Source organism: Dama dama, chromosome 31, assembly GCF_033118175.1.
Source record: "Dama dama isolate Ldn47 chromosome 31, ASM3311817v1, whole genome shotgun sequence".
Lineage (NCBI taxonomy): Eukaryota > Metazoa > Chordata > Mammalia > Artiodactyla > Cervidae > Dama > Dama dama.
In genome coordinates this window covers 53,076,280-53,097,533 of record NC_083711.1, presented here as the reverse complement: position 1 = coordinate 53,097,533, position 21,254 = coordinate 53,076,280, and the positions used below count along the sequence as shown (strand labels likewise).

General features: G+C 37.0%; 1 protein-coding gene across 2 annotated transcripts in view; it reads right to left on the bottom strand.

The window, feature by feature from the left end:
- ALCAM (activated leukocyte cell adhesion molecule) overlaps positions 1-21,254 on the bottom strand; it is a 206,288-nt gene that overhangs the window by 38,610 nt on the left and 146,424 nt on the right. For both annotated transcript variants that reach the window (XM_061134379.1, XM_061134378.1), the window contains exons 3-8: positions 19,984-20,203; positions 13,661-13,725; positions 12,204-12,291; positions 11,560-11,742; positions 6,212-6,339; positions 4,381-4,513 (exon numbers count right to left, since the gene is read on the bottom strand). In XM_061134379.1, the coding sequence (XP_060990362.1) occupies positions 4,381-4,513; positions 6,212-6,339; positions 11,560-11,742; positions 12,204-12,291; positions 13,661-13,725; positions 19,984-20,203 (817 nt within the window). The remainder of the gene's footprint in view (positions 1-4,380; positions 4,514-6,211; positions 6,340-11,559; positions 11,743-12,203; positions 12,292-13,660; positions 13,726-19,983; positions 20,204-21,254) is intronic.

The window sequence follows — 21,254 nt, the reverse complement described above, 5'->3', positions numbered from 1 at the left end:
TGTTGAATGAAGTGAAGAAGCATGTGTTTCAGTTTCTCATTAATATAAAAATATACATTATCACATAGAAAAGTGGAGTTTCCTCAGACTGTTTTGTTGAGTTATATTTAGATGAAAATTCAATTCAGGTCGAGTTAAAGCTTTTATTAGTTGGACAGATAACTTGCCAAGGAGAAGACAGAAGAAGTTATTTTAAAGAATGATGATGGACTTTGAAAGCTCAGATGAAGAATCTATGTGTGAATGAATCGGCAGAGGACTAGTACTTCAGCAACTATGAGTCTGTGAACTGAAAGCCTGATGAGAGGTCTGTTCTGCTGTCATGTGCAACTGCTGGTGGGCACTTCTCTATCCACTCCCTTTAGTCATCTATGAAAAGAAAACAAATCTTGCTTTTTTGGAAACAATTTAGGATAAGTAGGCTAAAATAGGATTTTGACGTTTTCATTTCATGTGAAAGTGAAAGTGTTAATTGCTTAGTTGTATCTGACTCTTTGCGACCCCATAGACTGTCGCCCTCCAGGCTCCTCTGTCTATGGGATTTTCCAGGCAAGAATACTGGAGTGGGTTGCCATTTCCTTCTCCAGGGTTCATTTCATGTAATTTAGAGTAAAATCTTTATTTACTTGCAATGTTGGTAGCTCAGCTGGTAAAGAATCCACCTGCAATGCAGGAGACCCAGTTCAACTCCTGGGTCAGGAGGATCCGCTGGAGAAGGGATAGGCTATCCACTCTAGTATTCTTGCCTATCCACTCTAGTATATCCACTCTAGCTATCCACTCTAGTATTCTTGGGCTTCCCTGGTGGCTCAGCTGGTAAAGAATCTGCCTGCAATGCAGGAGACCTGGGTTCGACCTGGGTTGGGAAGATCCCCTGGAGAAGGGAATTGGTACCCACTCCAGTATTCTAGCCTGGAGAACTCCATGGACTGGATAGTCTATGGGGTACCAAAGAGTCGACAGGACTGAGCGACTTTCACTTTCTTCACTACTTTAGCTTTTAAAGAGCAATATAGGCTTTAAAGCCCAGTGTTAGAGCCTATCTTTCAAAACCTAAATGTATTTAAATCAAATCTAATTAAATTGCACTGAAATTCAATTAAACTGTTGCATGCTTTTTTTTTTTTAACCACAGCTGACCACTGAGTTATCATGCAGCTGCAGCCAAGCCTTTTGCCTAATCCTTCTGCTCTCTCTCCCTTTCTGCCTGATATCCAGGTGATAAAATGAGAGTTCTCTTTCTTTAGGGTTCTGAGTAGCTAGTATCTCTTAAACATAACCACACTGTACCATCTCTAAGCACTGGATTATTGGTTATTGGTCCAAAGATCTCATGAGCAATGATTACAGAAAGTTATTCCACAGGCAATTGTATCTACTGGTTATATTCCCTCACTTCACTTCTTTTTCCCTATGGAGCAAACTGGGTAAATGATCCCAGGACAGAATAGTTCTCAGAGAAGAAGTAGCACAGCTGTTACTGTGAGAAGTTGCTGCTTTCCCTCTAACTTGCCCCTGATGCCAGACACACTCTGATCTGTTCAACACGAAAATGAGCAAACAGAGAAGTCGCTTGGTTGTGAATCTTAATATTCAGCTGTCACCACAGTGCCCTCCAGGGTGTGCGCCCAACATGAGACACTCAAAGGCAACTGTCTGGTTACTCTGTTCCCCAGAGTACTGCCTTACGTCAGAGTTTCAACTCCTCTCCTACATGTTTCCCAAGCACTATGGGTAAAGTGAAAGATTTAGAAACATTTTCTCAGAACAGTTTCCAACATCTCTTTCCATTTTGAAACAAAGAAACACTCATAATGAATGGGATTGTAATGAATCAAGTCTAGAGAAACCTTACTGTAATGGATCACAGCCAGAAGTGTTGTTGGGTACAAAGGACTTATTAAAAATTTTGATCTATGTCTCCAAGCAAAACTGACATTTGCCCAAAGAACGCTGTGAATTCTAGTGTCACCAGGGAGAAGTTCAAATTGGTTTCCCATTTCTACAACGCACTGGGTACATCAGTAATATAGACAGTCAGGAATTACAAAAAAAAAAAAAGAAAAGAATTGAAATAAAGGTCTATTTTCTATATATATTTATTATTTTCAATCTACTGGAATAAATGTAACTTTGGGAGCACCTGGAGTATAAAAGAGAGTTAAAAAGTATGTTTAGGGTGATTTTGAAGTTATGTTTCCAGAAAATTTCTGTCCGTCTGTACAGAGACCATTAAAAAACTCTTGGTGGTATCTACCTCCTCCTCCAAAGTTGAGTCTATTTAACTTTGTGTTGCTTGGGTTGAGGGATTAAGAGTACTCTGTAAATTAAAAGATACTTAATCTATACTTTTAGAGGCCAAATGAAAACCTTTTAAACTTCAAGAATACTCTAATATTTTCTTAAAATATAAAACAATTTGTTATTTTAAGGTGTATGTGTTGTTGTTATTGTTTAGTTGATAAGTTGTATCTGACTTTTTGCAACCCATGGACTACAGCATGCTAGGCTCCCCTGTCCTTCACTATCTCCCAGAGTTTGCTCAGATTCATGTCCATTGAGTTGTGATATGCTATCTAAACATCTCATGCTCTGCTGCCCCCTTCTTCTTTTGGTTTCAATCTTTCCCAGCATCAGGGTCTTTTCCAGTGAGTTGGATCTTCGCATCAGGTGGCCAAAGTGTCGCAACTTCAGCTTCAGGATGGTCCTTCCAATGAATATTCAGGGTTGATTTCTTTTAGGTTTGACTGATTGAATCTCCTTGCAGTCCAAGGGACTCTCAAGAGTCTTCTAAAGCACCCCAATTCAAAAGACTCAATTCTTCAGCACTCAGCCATTTTTATGGTCCAACTCTCACATCCGTATATGACTACTGGAAAAACTATAGCTTTGACTATACAGACCTTTGTCTGCAAAGTAGTGTTTCTGATTTTAAGTAGGCTGTCTAGGTTTGTCAAAGCTTTTCTTCCAAGGAGCCAGCATCTTTTAATTTCATGGCTGCAGTCACCATCTGAGGTGATTTGTAGTCCAAGAAATAAAGTCTGTCACTGTTTCCATTGTTTCCCCATCTATTTGCCATGAAGTGATAGGACTGGGTGCCATGATTTTCATTTTTTGAATGTTGAGTTTTAAGCCAGCTTTTTCACTCTCCTCTTTCACTTTCATCAAGAGGCTCTTTAGTTCTTCTTCACTTTCTGCCATTAGGGTGGTAACATCTGCGTATCTGAGGTTGTTGATACTTCTCCCAGCAATCTTGATTCCAGCTTGTGATTCACCCAGTGCAGCCTTTTGCATGATGTACTCTGCATATAAGTTAAATAAGCAGGGTGACAATATACAGCCTTGATGTATTCCTTTCCCAATTGGGAACCAGTTCATTGTTTTATGTCCAGGTCTAAGTGTTGCTTCTTGACCTGCATACAGGTTTCTCAGCAGGCAGGTAAAGTAGTCTGGTATTCCCAGCTCTTTAAGAATTTTTCACAGTTTGTTGTGATCTACACAGTCAAAGGCTTTAGCATAGTCAGTGAAGCAGAAGTAGATGCTTTTTCTGGAATTCCCTTGCTTTCTCTATGATCCAACGAATGCTGGCAACTTGATCTCTGGTTCCTCTGCCTTTTCTAAGATCAGCTTGTAAACCTGTAAGTTCTCAGTTCACACACTGCTGATGCCTTTCTTGAAGGATACTGAGCAGAATCATTTGAAATAAGCACAGTTGTGTGGTAGTTTGAACTTACACATAAGAACTATACAAAAAAGTTCTTAACGACTGGGATAACCACAATGGTGTGGTATCATTCACCTAGAGCCAAACATCCTGAAGTGTGAAGTTAAGTGGACCTTATGAAGCATTGCTACAAACAAAGCTAGTGAAGGCGATGGAATTCCAGCTGAGCTATTTCAAATCTTAAAAGATAATGCTATTAAAGTGCTGCACTCAACATGTCAGCAAATTTGGAAAGCTCAGTAGTGGCCACAGGACTGGAAAAGGTCAGTTTTCATTCCAATCCCAAAGAGAGCAATGCCAAAGAATATTACAGAAAAGATGCACATGAATATTTTGTTAATACCACAAATTGGAGACATTTAGATAGAAGACAAAGGTTTATCACTCCCAACAGTTACAGTTATTAGATCCGTTCAAGATTTTAATACTGTAGGGCAAATTTAATATTGTAGGGCAAAGCATAACATCAGATATGCAGATGTTACCACTCTAATGGCAGGACCAAATTTGGGTTCACTGTGATGGTCTCTAGTACATCTGTTGAAATCACATTATTTAAGAAAAATAGAGTGCAATTTATTTGAAAAGACAGCAAAGTTAGACAATGAGAAAAGGTCTTTCAAGTGAAGTTAGTAAAGAAGAATAAATTGACTTACAGTGAACTGTGATGGCTGCTGAAGCAATCATGCTTTTTTTGTCTACCAGGGAGCATTTATAGTCTCCTGTTGCATTGCGTTTCACATCTGTCAGTGTGTAAGTATTTGAACTTCTAATTCCTTCAGGCTGTCCCTTTTGATAGAGGCAAAAATGTCAGATGATTATACTTGGTAGCTACAATAAGAACAGTTGTATTTGTTGATAAAAATGACATTTTTCTCAGATAAGAAAAAAAAGGAATATGTTTCTTTGATTGGAAAAATGATATTAGATTTTGTATGATCTGAATCCTAGGAAAATAATTGATAATTTGATTCTAAGGAAATTGAGAAGGTAATTTACATTGCATTGACGACATATATTTTGACATTATGGCTTGTGTTAAAGTAAAATTAAAAAAATAGCCAATATTTTATTTTTACATTTATCTCTTAATTTGACAGAAAGACTTGAGGGAGCTTAAAAGAAAATATAACATATATTCAAATTAAAGAAAGAAAGCAAGGAGGGAGAAAAGGAAGGAAGGAAGAGAGGTAGAAGGGGAGGGAAGGAGGAAGGAAGGAAGGAAGAGAGGAGAAAAGAAATTTTTAAAAGAAAAAAGAACCGGGAACTAAGAATTAAAAAATATATTTTGAGTATTAGGAGTATATATTAACAAAAGACATAGTGACTCATAAAACTAAGACACAAATTTGGCTCTGTAATCCCTGAAAATCAAGGTAGAAACGTAATTAGTTTCAAATTTTCATTTGCATATCAGACAAAAAACACTATGTCAATTTATTAGCATACATAGAATCTTCTGTCAACATTTAGGTATAAAAGTGAAAGTGAAACGTGTTTAGTCTCTCTGTTGTGTCCAACTCTTTGAGATCCCATGGACTGTAGGCTATCAGGGTCCTCTGCCTGAAGAATACTAGAGTGGGTTGATATTCCCTTCTCCAGGGGATCTTGACCCAGGAATTGAACCTGGGTCTCCTGCATTGCACGTAGACTCTTCATTTGAGCCACTAGGGAAGCTCCTTAAAGTAAAAAGAAATCACTTATACTGGTCTTCTGAGTAATCAGTGGTTGATAGTCTAAGGCATTACTGAACAATGCAGTGGGTGGCATTATGAACAGACCCCTGCAGTAAGAGCTGCATATGGCTTCTCCCAAAGGAATGTTCTGTCAAACACAAACCTGAGAAGGCTGTGGGAGAGCCAGCAAGTGTCCTCAGGCATAGCTCTCATCTAGTCTGCCTCCACAACACTAGGACATCCAGAACACAGCCAAATTATCCTCTAGACTTCACTTCTTTCCGTTCCAATACTGATAAAAGTTAAGAAAGTGGCCTTTCATGACCATGTATGATGGCAAGATATAGCCCATTGCTTTCCTCTATCAAGCTAAATATAATGGCAACACAAGTGTCCCTATATTGGGAATTCAGGGACATATTGAGGAACACCCTCTGTGTGGATTTAGAATCCACAGCAAACCATTTGCTATCATCATTCTACGTTTTATGTTTGTCTGCTTAAGAAGAGCAGATTCTTACAGTTTATTTGGATGATGAAACTTTGAGTTTCAACCATGATGGTTTCCTATGATCAGCTCTTCTCCTCTTTGTCTCTGATTCCACTTAACACTGAATACAAAAAGGCAAAGGCACCGGCATATGCCAAAAAACTTTTAAAGGACATTCCACAGGTTTCCGTTGTCTCCAAGAATAACATCCTTTCTCACTTAAGCGGCCCAAGAACATACAATTCTTAATGTCAGCCAACTGCCAAACAACAGGACAGAATGATAGCAGTCTAGCTCAAGTAAAAATCCTGAGTCACTTACTGGCAAGTAAAACAAAAACTCCTCAGGAGGAGGGTTACCATTTCCCAGGCATTTAAGAGTGATATTGTCCCCTTCTTTGATGGCATTTTTTGATGGCAGCACTTGGATTGTCACCTGCTCTGTAGGATCTGCAAGAGTCACAAACACAAGTTAACCATTTCATCAAGCACCAAATTACTTTGTACATATAATGTGACTAAATTATACACAATTTTCTCAAGAAGCTAGTAATGGTAATTACTTAAATGTATCTTTTTATAGAAGGACTGAAGTTAATAGCTACTTGCTATAACAAGTACTAATCTTGGTTAGAGCAAACTACAAAGAAGCTCTGTTAACATAAAAATCAATTTCTTCTTAGCAAAATGTCTTTACCTGAAATAGGAATGACCATAATTATTTTATGTGTAAAAGACCAGTAGGAACAATCTCATTGTATAATCTCATTATAAGGACATTTAACTATATTACACATATCTTACAGTTTGAAAAGATTGCTAGAAAAAGAGCTAAAACTATCAGGCACCCCCACACTCATATTACACAATAATATCTTATATTAAATAAAAAGGGACATAAGCCAAATAATATCAGGAAGATTTTTGGTATGCAGGAGAGCAGATTTGCTTTCAGAAAGATGAATCCCATGAACAGAGGGAGACCCTTAATAAAATACAATCAACAGAACTGTGAATGTTTTGTAATTCTTTTCTGTTCACTGGAGCCAAGATGCAACTTTAAATTCCATTTTGGTCATTTTTAAGGAGAAAATAGGGCTAAAGGGTATTCTTTGGTCAAGGCTACTGCTCAACAGTAGAATGCTAAAGGAATTAAAAGTTGGATGCACAGTGGACCATATCTACCCAACAGGAAATCAAAGGAGGCTGTGTTGGCAGTTATAAATGACCCACTTTCTAATATATTCACTTGTTATATAGCTGGTAATACAATGAACAATGAATTTTGAAATCATATAATGTAAAGGTTTATTTTAGAGAGTCTTTTCCACAAGGCTTAATAACTACTGAGGCATGTGTCTATGTTTCCAAACTGGCAGCACTAAAAATAATCCATCTATGAAGACTTACTTTGCTATTAGCTAATAAAGTGAGATGAATAAGTGGTAGACTTTAAAGCTGTTTTTTCTTCTATCTCTTGCAATCATTTACTTGTCTTGCTAAGATTAAAGGCAGGAATAAAAAAAAAAAAAGAAACCCAGAAGGGTTGTTATAGATTGCCTTTGACTTTTTTTTCATGCTTGGGCATTTCTGAATATTTGCCCAGAAGGTTCTGAGGCTAAAGAGTAATTGACTTAATATACTTTTTCATTTTTCTGAATTTGCCTGAGGTAGTTCCCTGACCAGTTCTCAGTACAGTGGGAAAGTAAATAAAGTTTGTCCCCCGCTGGCCTTCCACCTCTAGGCCTCCCTCCCTCATTCACATGGCCCTTCTCTGCCTGGTTTGGTCTGTCTCACATCACTGCAGCACGTCTCTGACCAAAGCTGACACCAGAACAGCTAGGAATCATAATCGATCTGACTTTCTGCTTTATTTTAACCCTGCTTCTCTGGATCCCTTCTTCAATAGGCTCTGCTCTGTACTGGAGAGTTGAAGATCTAGACAGATCAGGGGGTTAATGTAACACATTGGAGTTCTAACAGTGGCTTTCTGGATGCCCGCTAATGTGTGTCCAACAAAATTAATGGTCTCATGCTCTCCCTTTGACTTTGAATTTTACTCTATTAGTAAATCATCAGTCTGCCAGTTACTCCGGCTTTCTCCTTTGCCCTCTCTTATCCACTCAGTCACCCAATCTTAATGACTAATCCTTATATTCTGCATTTGATTCTTCCCTTCTGTTCTCCCAACACTTTCCTTGTAAAGGCTCTAATTAATCTACATCTGAAACATTGCCACTAAACGTCATTTAGTTCCTCACTGTAAGCCTTTCTGTTTTCTACATCTTTATACATACTTTCTCTAAATCAGTTTTGGAAATAGTGCTTTGACTATTACAATGATATTTAAAAGTCTTCATGCATTCCCGGAGAAGACAATGGCACCCCACTCCAGTGCTCTTGCCTGGAAAATCCCATGGATGGAGGAGTCTGGTAGGCTGCAGTCCATGGGGTCGCTAAGAGTTGGACACGACTGAGCGACTTCATTTTCACTTTTCCCTTTCAAGCATTGGAGAAGGAAATAGCAACCTACTCTAGTGTTCTTGCCTGGAGAATCCCAGGGATGGTGGAGCCTGGTGGGCTGCCATCTATGGGGTCACACAGAGTTGGACATGACTGAAGCGACTTAGCAGCGGCAGCAGCAGCATGCATTCCCAAAAAGCAAATGTTGAAATAAAAATTTCTTAATCTGGTATCCATAACTGCTTTGAACTTACTTTGGGTAAGAATCACATCTCACTACTCCATAAATACCCCTACATAATAACCAAAAGGGTCTACCCAATTTTTCTTTTTCTCATTTCTTCATTTATCTTATGTTCATTCATTTGGTTAATACTTGTTTAGTTCAAGTACAAAGTGCTGGAGTTACAAAGTTGAAAACAGCAATTCCCTGCCCTAAGTGAACTCTCAGTTTATTTATGATGATGTCAAATTTATAAATTAAGACTGTAACAACATTAAAACTGCCTAAGACGCATAAGCATAGCAATCACTGGTAGCTTATAGATTCACCAGATGAGGAAGCTTCTGGTAGGAGTTGGCCCCAGAGCTAGGTTTTGAAAAATAAGATGTTTGCTGGATAATAAAGATGACAGCATGACAGTATATGAATAGGAATGTACACAGTATTCTACAGGAGGAATCTGGAAAATAGAACAGATTAGAGAAGGCAGTGAAGTGGTGAAGGTTGGAAAAGGAAAGGACCATGGCTATAGGAGACTCAAGGCATTTTGAAATTGAGAATGTAAACATCACCCTGAGAGATCTGGGGAGTTGCTGAAGAGTTTTCATCACAGGAGTAACATGTTCACATTTGTGTTTTAGAAAGATATGTCTGGTAGCAGCTTGCAGGGCAGTTTCGGGTGAATAGACAGGAAAACTATTTTTGAAGCTGTTACAAAAATACCAGCAATGAGGAATGGTGGCATAATCTTAGGCAGTGTCAAAAGGCACAATTAGATACACACAGATGAAAGAGGTGTACTGTGAATCAGATATACACAGATGAAAGAGGTAGGTTCTATAAAACTTTCCAGATGAATTGATCACATTTCTTTTTCTTGAATGTATACTTCTTTACTTTTCATTTAGCTCCTCCTTCTCTTCTCTGAAGTCATCCTGGAGCAATGAAAATCGCTCAGTCGTATCCAACTCTTTGCGACCCCATGGACTATACAGTGCATGGAGTTCTCCAGGCCAGAATACTGGAGTGAGTAGCTGTTCCTGTCTCCAGCGGATCTTCCCAACCAAGGGATCAAACCTAGGTCTCCGGCATTGCAGTAGCAGCTAAGCCATCAGGGAGCCCATGAATACTGGCACGGGTAGCCTATCCCTTCTCCGGTGGATCTTCCTGAGGCAGGAATCAAACCAGGGTCTCATGCCTACTGGGTGAGAAACTCGAGAGCCAGGTCCAGTAGTCTGTATTCTAGCAAGTCCTTCAGGGATTCTGATGCACACTGATGTCTGGGGATCACTGCTCTTGGACTCTGAACTTTCAGGACTCTTCACTGAGTCTCTGCGGCACTTACAGTTGCAACCTTGCACTGATAATTTCCTTCCGATGCATCTATCTTCTCTATTGGAGAAACCCCTTGAATGTCAGGACGATGTCTTAAACACTTTGGGGTCTTTGCTTTGAAGGCCAGCACTGCATACACTGTGCCTTCTCAAAAGCTCTGCCAAATGTGCTCCACACAGCCAGCCACAGTAAAATAATTTCCTTCTTATTCATCCAAGGACTTTTCTGCCCATCTATTTCCCCATGCCTGATATTCACATATATTCTCTCCTTCCTAAGCCAATTTTCCAATCCTTTTCACTCATCTTGATGTTCTCTCCTATCTTGTACTTCTGTGCTTACACCAAGATAGTTTATTTCCAATTGAATATCTCTGAATAGAGTTCTGCTTCCACATACAGAAATAATAGTTTGATTTTAGATAAGCTGTACATGATGAAATCCTCTCAATCCTTGCCTTTAAATCAAGTTGAAACTTGTTTACAAAGTTTAAGGCAAAACATCTCATGATGGTTAGAGCAAGTGGAATTTCAGTTTTGCTCTTTATATAAGATTCTGCACTTTATGGAACCCAAATAGAAATGTAGCTGAGATAAAACTCTTTGAAGGTTTAATGGGCATTTCTATGCTTTCTCTCAAATAGTTGTAGAAGTACTAGGTTATTCTACAACATATGACAGTATTATGGGAATTTCTAATTCATTAAAAATAGTAAAATATTCTGTATCACTCCCTGAAATATATCTTGTCTATATGCTTATTAGGTAAAAATGATAATAGTACTTACTAACAAGCATTTAATGTGCTACATGTTGTGCTATTTTAGATTTTTAATTTCACTGACTCTCCATAACACCACCATGAGTTAAGTACTATATTTGTCCTATTTCAAATATGAAAACAGACAAAGTAGTTAAGCTTCTTTTCTAGAAATACGTAGTAACTAACAGCAATGAAACTGGATTGCCAGCACCTTTGCTCTAAATCATATTATCTTGACTTCCATCTTACAGGAAGGAACACAGCGTTGGAGAAAAGGATTCTAATCCAGTTGCTAAAGCTAATTTAGGGCAAGTCTCTGGGTCTCATTTTGCTGTTAAATAAAATAATGGACTTAGATCACATGATCAAGAAAGTTCCTTTGTAGTCTAATATTCCAGGTTTTAAAATCTGTGGTGTAAAGTTAAACAAAATACCTTGGAATTCAACATTCTATCTAACGTATGCAATTGATTGCACTATTAAAATATTTCTCTTTATTAAAATGGAAATTCCATATCTAGAAAACCAATCAGTCATAAGTCTCTATTCATCTGTCATTCATTCAGAAAACCATCAGGTGGCATTCCGAACTCCTACAAAGTCCATGACTATGTGCCAGGGTGGAGAATTAACAGAAGAAATCAGACTAAGTTAGAGAATACAGAGGAGATGATTATAAATAACAAAGTAGAGGCTGAAAGCTATCATAAGATGGGTGAGCATTTATTCTATAGGTCTTGCAAAAAGGAAGATATTAGTTGGGTACTGTGGAATAGGGATGGGAGTTTGGAAATAGATTCCAAAGAGCTTTTGAATTGGGACTTAAAATAACATTGGAACATTTTTTCTAATACATTAAAATTGTATAATTGTGTTGAGTTACTTACAGTAAATATCAAAAACTGCTTGTTCAGAGTAAACTGTTTTCTGGCCAGACGGTCCATAATAAGTCACAGAGCAGGTGAATGGCATTTGTATGTCAGCCTTGGATGTCTTGTACTCCAGGGATGAAGTCATGGTATAGAGTTGAGTTACTGGGTCCATTTGCTTTCTAAAAATTATGACCACCGCTGAAGAAAATAAAGAACACTAATGGTAGGATCTTTCATTGGAAAATCACAGCCCTTAATTAACTGTCATAGCAACTTTGAGAAGTGGTTTTGTCCTTCTTACTGCATTTAACAGGAGGGAAAATTGACATGTAGTGAGGTAGATGTCTTTTCAAAAGCATGAATCAGAGACATGGACAGAAATAGAATCCTGGGAATTTTATCTCCCACTCACTTTAATTAACTTCTAGAACATGCCATATACAGAAATAATTTTCTCTGCTCTTGATTCTTCTGCACAAGGTCTAAAATGAAGTTTTAAAAAAATCCCTTACTGATTTAATGGATACTTAAGTAACAAAGAATATAGAGTCATAAATCAAAAGAGGACAATGCATTTAGACTCAGGATAGTCTAAAGAATGCTTAGACAAGAGAAAGGCAAAACAGGTCACCTGGATTTATTGCCCACTTCTTACCCACCTCCTTCAAGAGGCTGCAGAACTTTTCCATGCCTGTACCACGTGATGTTGCCATCTGGATAACTGTCTTTTGAAACGCACTCACCCAACTGCAATATAGAGAGGAAATATTACAACCTTGGTTTCATCAGGGGTTGTCCATTTGAAAGCCCCAGACTCCTCAAGGGATGCAGAGTTCCTCCAATGATTTCCTGACCCATTCATTTTATAAGTCCCAACTAAGGACTGAATGAATGCACTCTTACATAAAAACAATGTCTTGTGTTTAAAATTATAGTCTTGCCCATTTTAAAATGCGCAGTAGATGCTGCCACCATTAATAAAATCACATTCATTGAAAAGCATTACCCAATTCATTTTGACAGTGTTCATTTCTAACATTAACTAAATAACATAAGTGCATTAACATTGGCTATTACCATGGCTGACAGATCTGCATTTGAAAGAGTCGTTAATGGTGTTAAAACGAGGCTGCCTCTCCAGCTTCATGCTACATTTCAGATGACATATACTTACCATGAACTGTAATCCTTACCACTGTACTTCACATGTGTTTTTAATATGTGTGTGTGTCTGTGCATGCGTGTGCATGCTCAGCCACGTACAATTCTTTGCAACCCTGTGGGACTGTAGCCCGCCAGGCTCCTCTGTCCATGGGATTCTCCAGGCAAGAATACTGGAAATGGAATAGGTTGTCATTTCCTACTCCAGTTTTTAATATTTAGTGTTTATCAAATAATATTATGCAGTCAACTTTAATCTGATTCAAAGAATTTTGAACTTGCTTTTTCCTCCAATAAAAGAAATTTGGGCTATTTTAATTAGTGAAAGTGAGATTATGAATCAAGTGATATGCTCACATATGGAACTCCAGTTTTGCCCTTCCTTCAAATCTCTGCTAATATGATTGTACAAATCTGATCTTATCCCTTTTCTTCAACTTTTCAATGGTTTATCAGTAAGATAGAGACCAAACATTATACATGATAGAAGGTTTGTCATAACCAGCCTCTCTTAACTCTCGAGATTCACCTCTTACTGGACTCTCTTGCCCACTGGCTGAGCACCCAAAATTCAGGCAGTGCAAATAATGTGTTTCCCAACCGTGCCACTTCCTTTCACATGGTGTTATCTCATATTGTTGGAGAGCCCTTTCTGTCTGTGGTGTGCAGAAAATGTACTCGTCTCCCATGACTTCATTAAACATTCGGTGCACTCACACAGGAAAGACTGACGCTTTTCTACAAAAGAAAGTCTCATCTCCTTCTCCTCCCTGCAGAAATAACCATGCCTTCCTCTATGTCTCCTTTCTACCTTGTGCGGACTTTCTGACTGGTACCTGGAACACTGTCAACTCCACAGAGCAAAGTCTATCTTATTTGTCCTGGCATCTGAGGACAAGAAAAGACATTCAGCAATAGGCTAAGGAAAGGCAATCAATCAAAAACAAGTTCTTACCTTTTTAAGCTGGTCTGTCTCAAGAAATGGGGCTTTGCTTACAATTTCAGGTTTAGATGGTTGCTCTAAAGTTAAACAGAGAAATATTTTAAGTGCACATGGAAGAAGAAAATGGACATTTGTGATTTGGTTTACAGAAAAATAATTAATTTACTCAAAGTAGAAAAATAAGCAACACAATAAAATTTTCCCATATAATCTATAATTAAGAAATCTGGTTAGCTACCCATTCCAGATATTTGCTTTATTACATTAAATATTATTTTAAATGCTTATTACTCCTGTGAATAAAATATTGGTAACATTTTCTGGATGCTTTATAAACAGTGAGTATGGTTCAGATGGTAACAGAGGTTAATGTATTAAAGAGGATATATTATCTGCAGTTGATTACTGTGTGCACTTTCTACTTACCAATAATTTCCAACTCTTTAGATGAAAACTGGAGTTCACATGAATTTGAATCACAGGGGCGCTTATTTAAAATGCAAATTTCTGAGCTCTATCAGGCCAACTGAATCATAATATCTAGGGGAAATCCTATAAACCTACTTTTAAAACAAGTTCCATTGGGGATTTTTGGGCACAGTATAGTTTAAGAATCACTGCTCTAAAATCAAGGGAAATATATAGTGGTTAAGGGATGTAGAAACTTGGGTTTCCTATTATCTTAAACCTCGTCTTTTAAGTGAAGTTATATTATGAAACTATAAATGTAAGAAAATCTTTCAAATTTGGAACCTAAGATAATGGACAGAGGCATTTTCAATATAGGGAGCTCTATAAGCATATATTCTAATAGAGGCTTTGGGAAAAACTGATTACAAATTGGATCAACATGGTATTATTTAAACTTATTTTATTCTAGCCTTTAGTTGTCTATCATTGATGGATTTTTTAACTTATTAATTAGCTCTAAGAATTACTCTATAGAAAATGGATATTTTCTCACGTTGTCATTGATTTTTGTTAGTCTCATGGACAACTGTTCTATTCTCAAATAAATAGACAAAGACAACCAGCTATCCTTTCTTTCATAATCTCACTGTCTACCATCACTGTACTTTTACTACCAAACTAAACTCGCTTTTCTATTATTATTATTGAGTTTGGAATTCAGTTATGACACATATTACCTAACCAGACCACTATAGGGAACATGAAAGAAGACAAAAAGTCTTTGAAATAGCAAAATGGGTATCACCAAGATTCCAGGCAAAAATAATATAATCTTCTTCAAGTTAATATCCAGAGTTAATTTTCCCTTTGCAATTATTTTATATTAGAAGTTAGAACAATGAATAATAATAGTGAATTTCCCTATGTGTTGAACTTGCACTTCAATTATAGGAGGCCTATTTACTATTAATTCTAGAAATATAATTTTCTTGATACAGTTTCCTGAAGAGCAATTATCTATATTCTAAATGCACAGATTGAAAAGAAAATATAAGAAAGATTAAAAAGTAAAAGAAAGATAGAAAAATAGAAAAGAATAACAAACAATTACATTAACACAAATAAGAAGTGATCTGGCTACCTGACTGCTAAGAATGTGACCAAAAATTACGAAAAACTGAAAAAATACTCAAAATAAATAGCAATTTCTGGGAAATATGTAGCCTTCTACACATCAGCAAGTCTTAATTTTGTGACTATTTTAAAATAAAATCATTAATGTTCATAATTACAACTTGAGTTATTGATAAAACCTTAAATTATGTTCAGAATCCAGTGTTTTATGGCAAATGTCTTTTTTTATGGCAATGTCTTTGCAATAGGGCTGCATCCAAAATATTTAAACAGAACGAAAATCTTGGGGTTTGAGTAAGTGGAAGTTCTCTGGAAACTAAAGTCAGCTACTCAGTGACACCACTCTCAGAGCTCAAAAGAGGTAAGGTATTAAATTAATTTATGTGGTTGATTAAAAGTCAAGTTTAACAAGAAAAAAAGAGCAAAATAGTTTTCTGTTTCCCTTCAGTTACTATCTATGCCTGGAATATACATGAAAAGATCCTCTAAAATATTAGATTTTTAATAGAAAGTGCAGGTGGGCAGTTTTGTTAGGTTGCACTAATATCTAGTTCATGAAAATCAGATGACAAGTCAGTTAGACACATATTTCCTCTAATGTAGAATATAATCCTCTACTATAATTTATAAATTCTTTATAACTGTTAATACTGGTGTGTTCAAATTGTTGGTCTTTTCCACATGTCCATGTGCACTTGTTTCCACAAACACTGTCTAAAATTTATTATTTCAATAAAAGAAAGCTGCAGCAAACCCAGGGAAACCTGATGAAAGGATACTTAAAATTTAGTTCTCTTTGTACAGTTGTTCATTTTTCTATTTAGAAGAGAGAGTCATATTGAATATTGAGAAAGTAAGGCTAATACCAATTGCATTTCTTTGAGTTATTTTCTCAAACTTTTGTTTCAAACATTTCATATTAAATACATATTTTGCAGGTAACTTTCATATCAGCGTGTAACAATCGATGAGTGTTGGTTAGAGGACCGTAAAAGAGGACGTGTACTATTTTAGCAAAATTGCATATTGATTCCAAAGTGATTAAAAAAGCTTTATGTGAATTACATCTTAATATGATTCATGGATTCATAACTAAGTATAGAATTGAAAGGAAAAGTCATGTCACAAATTTATTAGCATTATTAAAATAATTTTGTCAAGGGTTTCACAGCCAGGTGAGGATGAAGTGATGAACACAAAGCTGCTCTATATCACCCAGAATGCACTAGAGTTATTCTCAAAAGCCACACAGAGGACAGACAGCTCAATCTGGTATGGAAAGAGAGTAAGAGGCAGGTGTACTGGCTACAGTGAGTCAAGGACGCTTCTCTCTGTATTTTCTCGACAATCACCTCTTGATCTACTTTAAGTAATCATCATGAACATTAAATTATAGTTTATTTTCCTTATGAGATGGGAAGAGGTATTTTTTTTTTACATTTAAAGGATCAAAATGAAATATACAGGGTAGACCTCATTTGTTGAAAGGGTTATTTTCTGCTTCTTTCATTAAAAAAAAGAAGTGGCTTGCAGTTGAATAATTTTCACAGGGAGGGTTTGAAGAGGGATGCTCAGTTGTGATAAATATTGAGCACAGTGTCCAAATGAAAGCTCTAAAATAACACTGTGATGTCAACCATTACTAGGAGAAGAGCTGGCTGGTCCAGGTAGACACCAGACTCCAAGTCACAGAAATAATCTTCCTTTTAACACCACACACTCCAGTGCCGAAGATTAGGCTGGATTGTGATTTTCAAAGGCTTTTTAGTGCTCAAGCCCTTCTCTCATTTTTTTTTCCCCTGAACAAAATATCATGAAAAAACTTTGAAACACTGAGTGACTAGAATTCTAGTTATTCAAGTAGAAGCTGCTCCTCACTTTCCTCAGCCTTATTCATTAGCTCCTCAAGAGAATCCTAGGAACAGAGTGGGAAAACTCACTTACGGACGAGGAGAGACTCTCACGCCTTGCCCTGACTGGGGAAGTCACTTGTCCAAGGTCAGAAATTTGTAGCAGATCTAACAAAGCTAGATGTCCTGATGACCAGTTCAGTGATTTTCCTATTATACCGCCGACAGCCATTCAGCCATTTGGCTCTCTGGGCACGCATTCAACCTCTAAGACTTTTGCACAATCACAACAATGAATCTTTGCGAGAACTTTTAAAGGTTTGCTCTTGCTAAGGGATAGTTTTATTAACTTCAAATGTACATTAAACGCGAAGAGTCTGATTTTAGTGCCATTTTAACTACCAAACAAACGAAAGTGCCTTATTAGTGGTGACAAAGCACGAGACTTATTTTGGATCTGGCCTGCTTCACTGGCATGATTTCTTGCATGAGAGATATAGCTTAGGACTGAATAAACAAACCTTCATCAGAGTAATAAAGTCATCACTCATGGCCTCTAGTTTGAACGAAAACAGTTTGACTTTGCCTATAAGGCGGACATTCTGCAGCAAGCTGATTTGGGATTAGCTCACGTTAACCGTACTCATTCTGTGGTACACAATGCATGTTGCTAGGTGACTCGTCAGAAGGAAACAGAGGACTGATTGATGAGCCTAGTAACTCTTAAGTGACTGCAATATATACATGCACAGAGTGAAAGCCTCCATGTCACAGCTGCTATTTGCTTCACAAATAACGATCCAAAGTAAATTCATTATTTTTTAAAAAAGCAAAGTCCCTATATGCTCTTTGCAGACTCTTTATCATGAGCTGTGCTGTTTATTTAATTGGACTTGGAGGGTCCCACAGTTTCTAGTATAAAACCCCATTTTCAAAAATGTATAACTCATCTATTTAAATTCTCCCTGGCCCAGAGCCTGGAATGCAAATTCTGTTTCTGAGAATCACTTTGTTTTCAACAACATTCAAAAGAGAAGGGGGTAGGTAGCGGGAGCTGATGGTATGCAGGGTGTGAGATTGTTTTTACAAACATAGATATCCCTTACAAATTTTATCGAATTAAGCCAACTGAACTTCTGGGCATTTAAAAAATTATATTCTAAAATTTGTATTCTGAAAATGGAACAACCTGGATTTTCTCAACTTTCTTGTTTTTTTCTCAACTGTCTCTTCTTTCTCAACTGTCTTGAGACTTGGTAATTTTAACATAATAACAAGAAATGTGACAATGACATCAACACACATAACCCTTTAGAGTGATGTGACTTAATCTCTACCTACTGCAGTACATTCCTGTATACTTATATTAATGACATCATGGCCTAATTAAAAGATTTTGGATGCTCTCTTTAGAAAAAGTGTTTCTAGCAGTGCAAAATTCATCTTCCTAATAACATAAAAGTGAAATAAAAGGAAAGAAAAAAATACATGGAACTTTGGCAAATACAGGATGGAGATTATTTGGGGTGTTTACTAGAAGGGGGCATAACTGAGAAACACGTGGTACTTGGTTTGATCCATAAAATAATTGAGTTGAGTTGATGGTTTCTGGAAAGTGCCTTCTAAGCTGAAAGGTAATCAACTGAAACATGTAATATGCTTTTACACGGTTCTTATGGAGAACAAAGGCTTCTTTGATAGTATAAGCACTCTTTGAATCCTTGTCGTGAGCCCAAAGGAGCTTTGAAGTCCATATAAATGCTTAAGGGACCGTCCCACTTAGTTGCATGGGCTATTACAAGAGAAACAGGAAAAATCCAAGGTTACTTGCTGTAATAGCAAGGCCCTCTGGCTTTCTTTCTTCCCTGTTTATTTTAATAATTTCTAGGTGCTGTCAAGTTATCAGAAAACTGGAAAAAACTAAAAAGTGAGACCTTCTTCCCTAATTAAAAAAGACTGGCATTCTGAAACCTTTGAGACCTATTTTTCTCCCTGTAATTTCTAAGATATTATGATGTAATGACGGCGGGATATTTTATTTAAATGTTAAAAGATAAAACATTTTAATTAGAACTTCTCAAGTCATTTATTTGCAGAGCTATTTGCACCCTCACATTAACTACATAGTATCATTAGCCAAAGTAACCTACAGTAATTATTCCAAGCTTCTTTACAACTTTCTCTTCTTCCAATCCTACTCTACTTTTCCCCCCTGATGGATTCCACATACACCACATACACCACATAAAGAAGAGGTGAACTTCTTTATTTTAGGGCAATTTTCTAAACCACTTGAACACTCTCAGAAAGTAAATCAACAAGCATTAAGTGCTTAAGGTCAGAATGTGTATGTGTACACACATATACATATTCATATATAGAAAACTTAGGTCTCCTGCTTGCATTTTGTTATTGTTATACATCAAAATAGCAATTTTATATGGTTTAGCCTAATGCATATTTATAGATGCATTGATATGCATGAATATGTATATCAAAAATGTTCAAATTTTTCCATAACGTTGTACAGAAAATCCCGATGAACTTTCTGGCCAACCCAATATGATGTATCTATATATTAGTATCTATCACATAACATTTATTTGTACATGTCAGTGAAAGTGAAACTTCACAGGCTCGTTTTTATTTAACAGCAATTCATATCACAGGAAATTTTATCCAACAAAACAACAGAATATTCTTTTATTCCCTCACTGCAAATAAAATAATATTCTGCTTCTTTGCTAGATAAAATTCTTATTTGAATTTCGGGTTTTTGTTTTTCTCACTGACAGCATGCATGAGTAGAACAAAGCTCTCTAGAAATCCTCTAACATGATACCTGCTGTGGAGACACCAGAGAGTTCAGCCTTCTTTCTAAAGAACATTTTCTAGGACCAGTCATCAATCCCACTTAGCAGTTACACTCGGACTACTTACTGAACACCTTGACTACTGTGGGAGCCTCAAACACGTCGTCCTCAGTTACTAGCATGCACACAAATCTCTTTTCATCACTGATCCTTGCATTACTGATAGAGAGAGTGTAGTTTTCTGAGAGGTTCAATCTGTCTTTGTATTCTGGTACATCGTCGTACTGTACACTTTTCTTTGTAGAGGACCTGAAGGCAATAAATACTGGGGAGCCATCGGGCTTTTCCTAAAAGTTAAAGTAACAATACATTAAAAAACAGGCATATTTAGATATTTCAGAATTACAGTCAGAGCAACAAAATTTTCTTGGCCATGTTATTCCATCAAAATTTGTAGTTCTGTCCAAGAAGAGTAATTTTGGATATGAGCCTCACATAAATCTTTGGTTACAAAGGATCACTCTTCATAAGGGAAAAGCTTTAAGTTCTTTTACAGGCATCAGTAAGTATACAAACATGAAAGGATGGAGCTTAAGGGATCCCATCTTTTCTTGCATCTGAAGGACAGAATTGGTATCTCTTTTGAAATTGACAAGGGTTGGCCTTGTCTAATATAAAAGAAAAATAGGTGAAAACAAACGTGTTTTGTGTTATGTTACAAAAGGATTTTCAGCTAACTATCACAGCAACATACACTTGAGCTGCAAACACTCATTAAGAAATCCTAGGCAATTATCTTTAGCATGCTCGTTACTTTAATCCGTATACTTTATGTGCCCACACTTTTCAGTTTCAGTCAGAACTGACACAGCTGACCTTTACATATAACATAGTTTAATGAATCTTCATGGAGGAACAGTATATTTGCCCTTGCAAAAGGATCATGTCCATTAAAGCAATAGAATCTGATTAATCACTGAAACCCATGGTTTTGCTATCTGAGTCATAAAACTTAGCTCAGAGGGTTTTCATACAAAAACTTATTATCAAAGTAAAATATAATCTGGCATATACACTTAAGCCAAGAGCACTGAGACATACAATTCCTTCCTTCCTTTGCTCTCACAGACATCCTCTTACTTAATAACAACAATCTAAAATAAGGGCTAATCTCTCTTCTACTTGGGACTTCCCAGGTGGCACTAGTGGTAAAGAACCTGCCGGCAATGCAGGAGCCACAGGAGATGTGGCTTCGACCCCTGGGTCAGGAACATCCCTTGGAGGAGGACATGGCAACCCACTCCAGTATTCTTGCCTGGAGAATCCCATGGACAGAGGAGTCTGGCGGGCTACAGTCCATGAGGTTGCAAAGTATTGGACACCACGGGGCAACTGAGC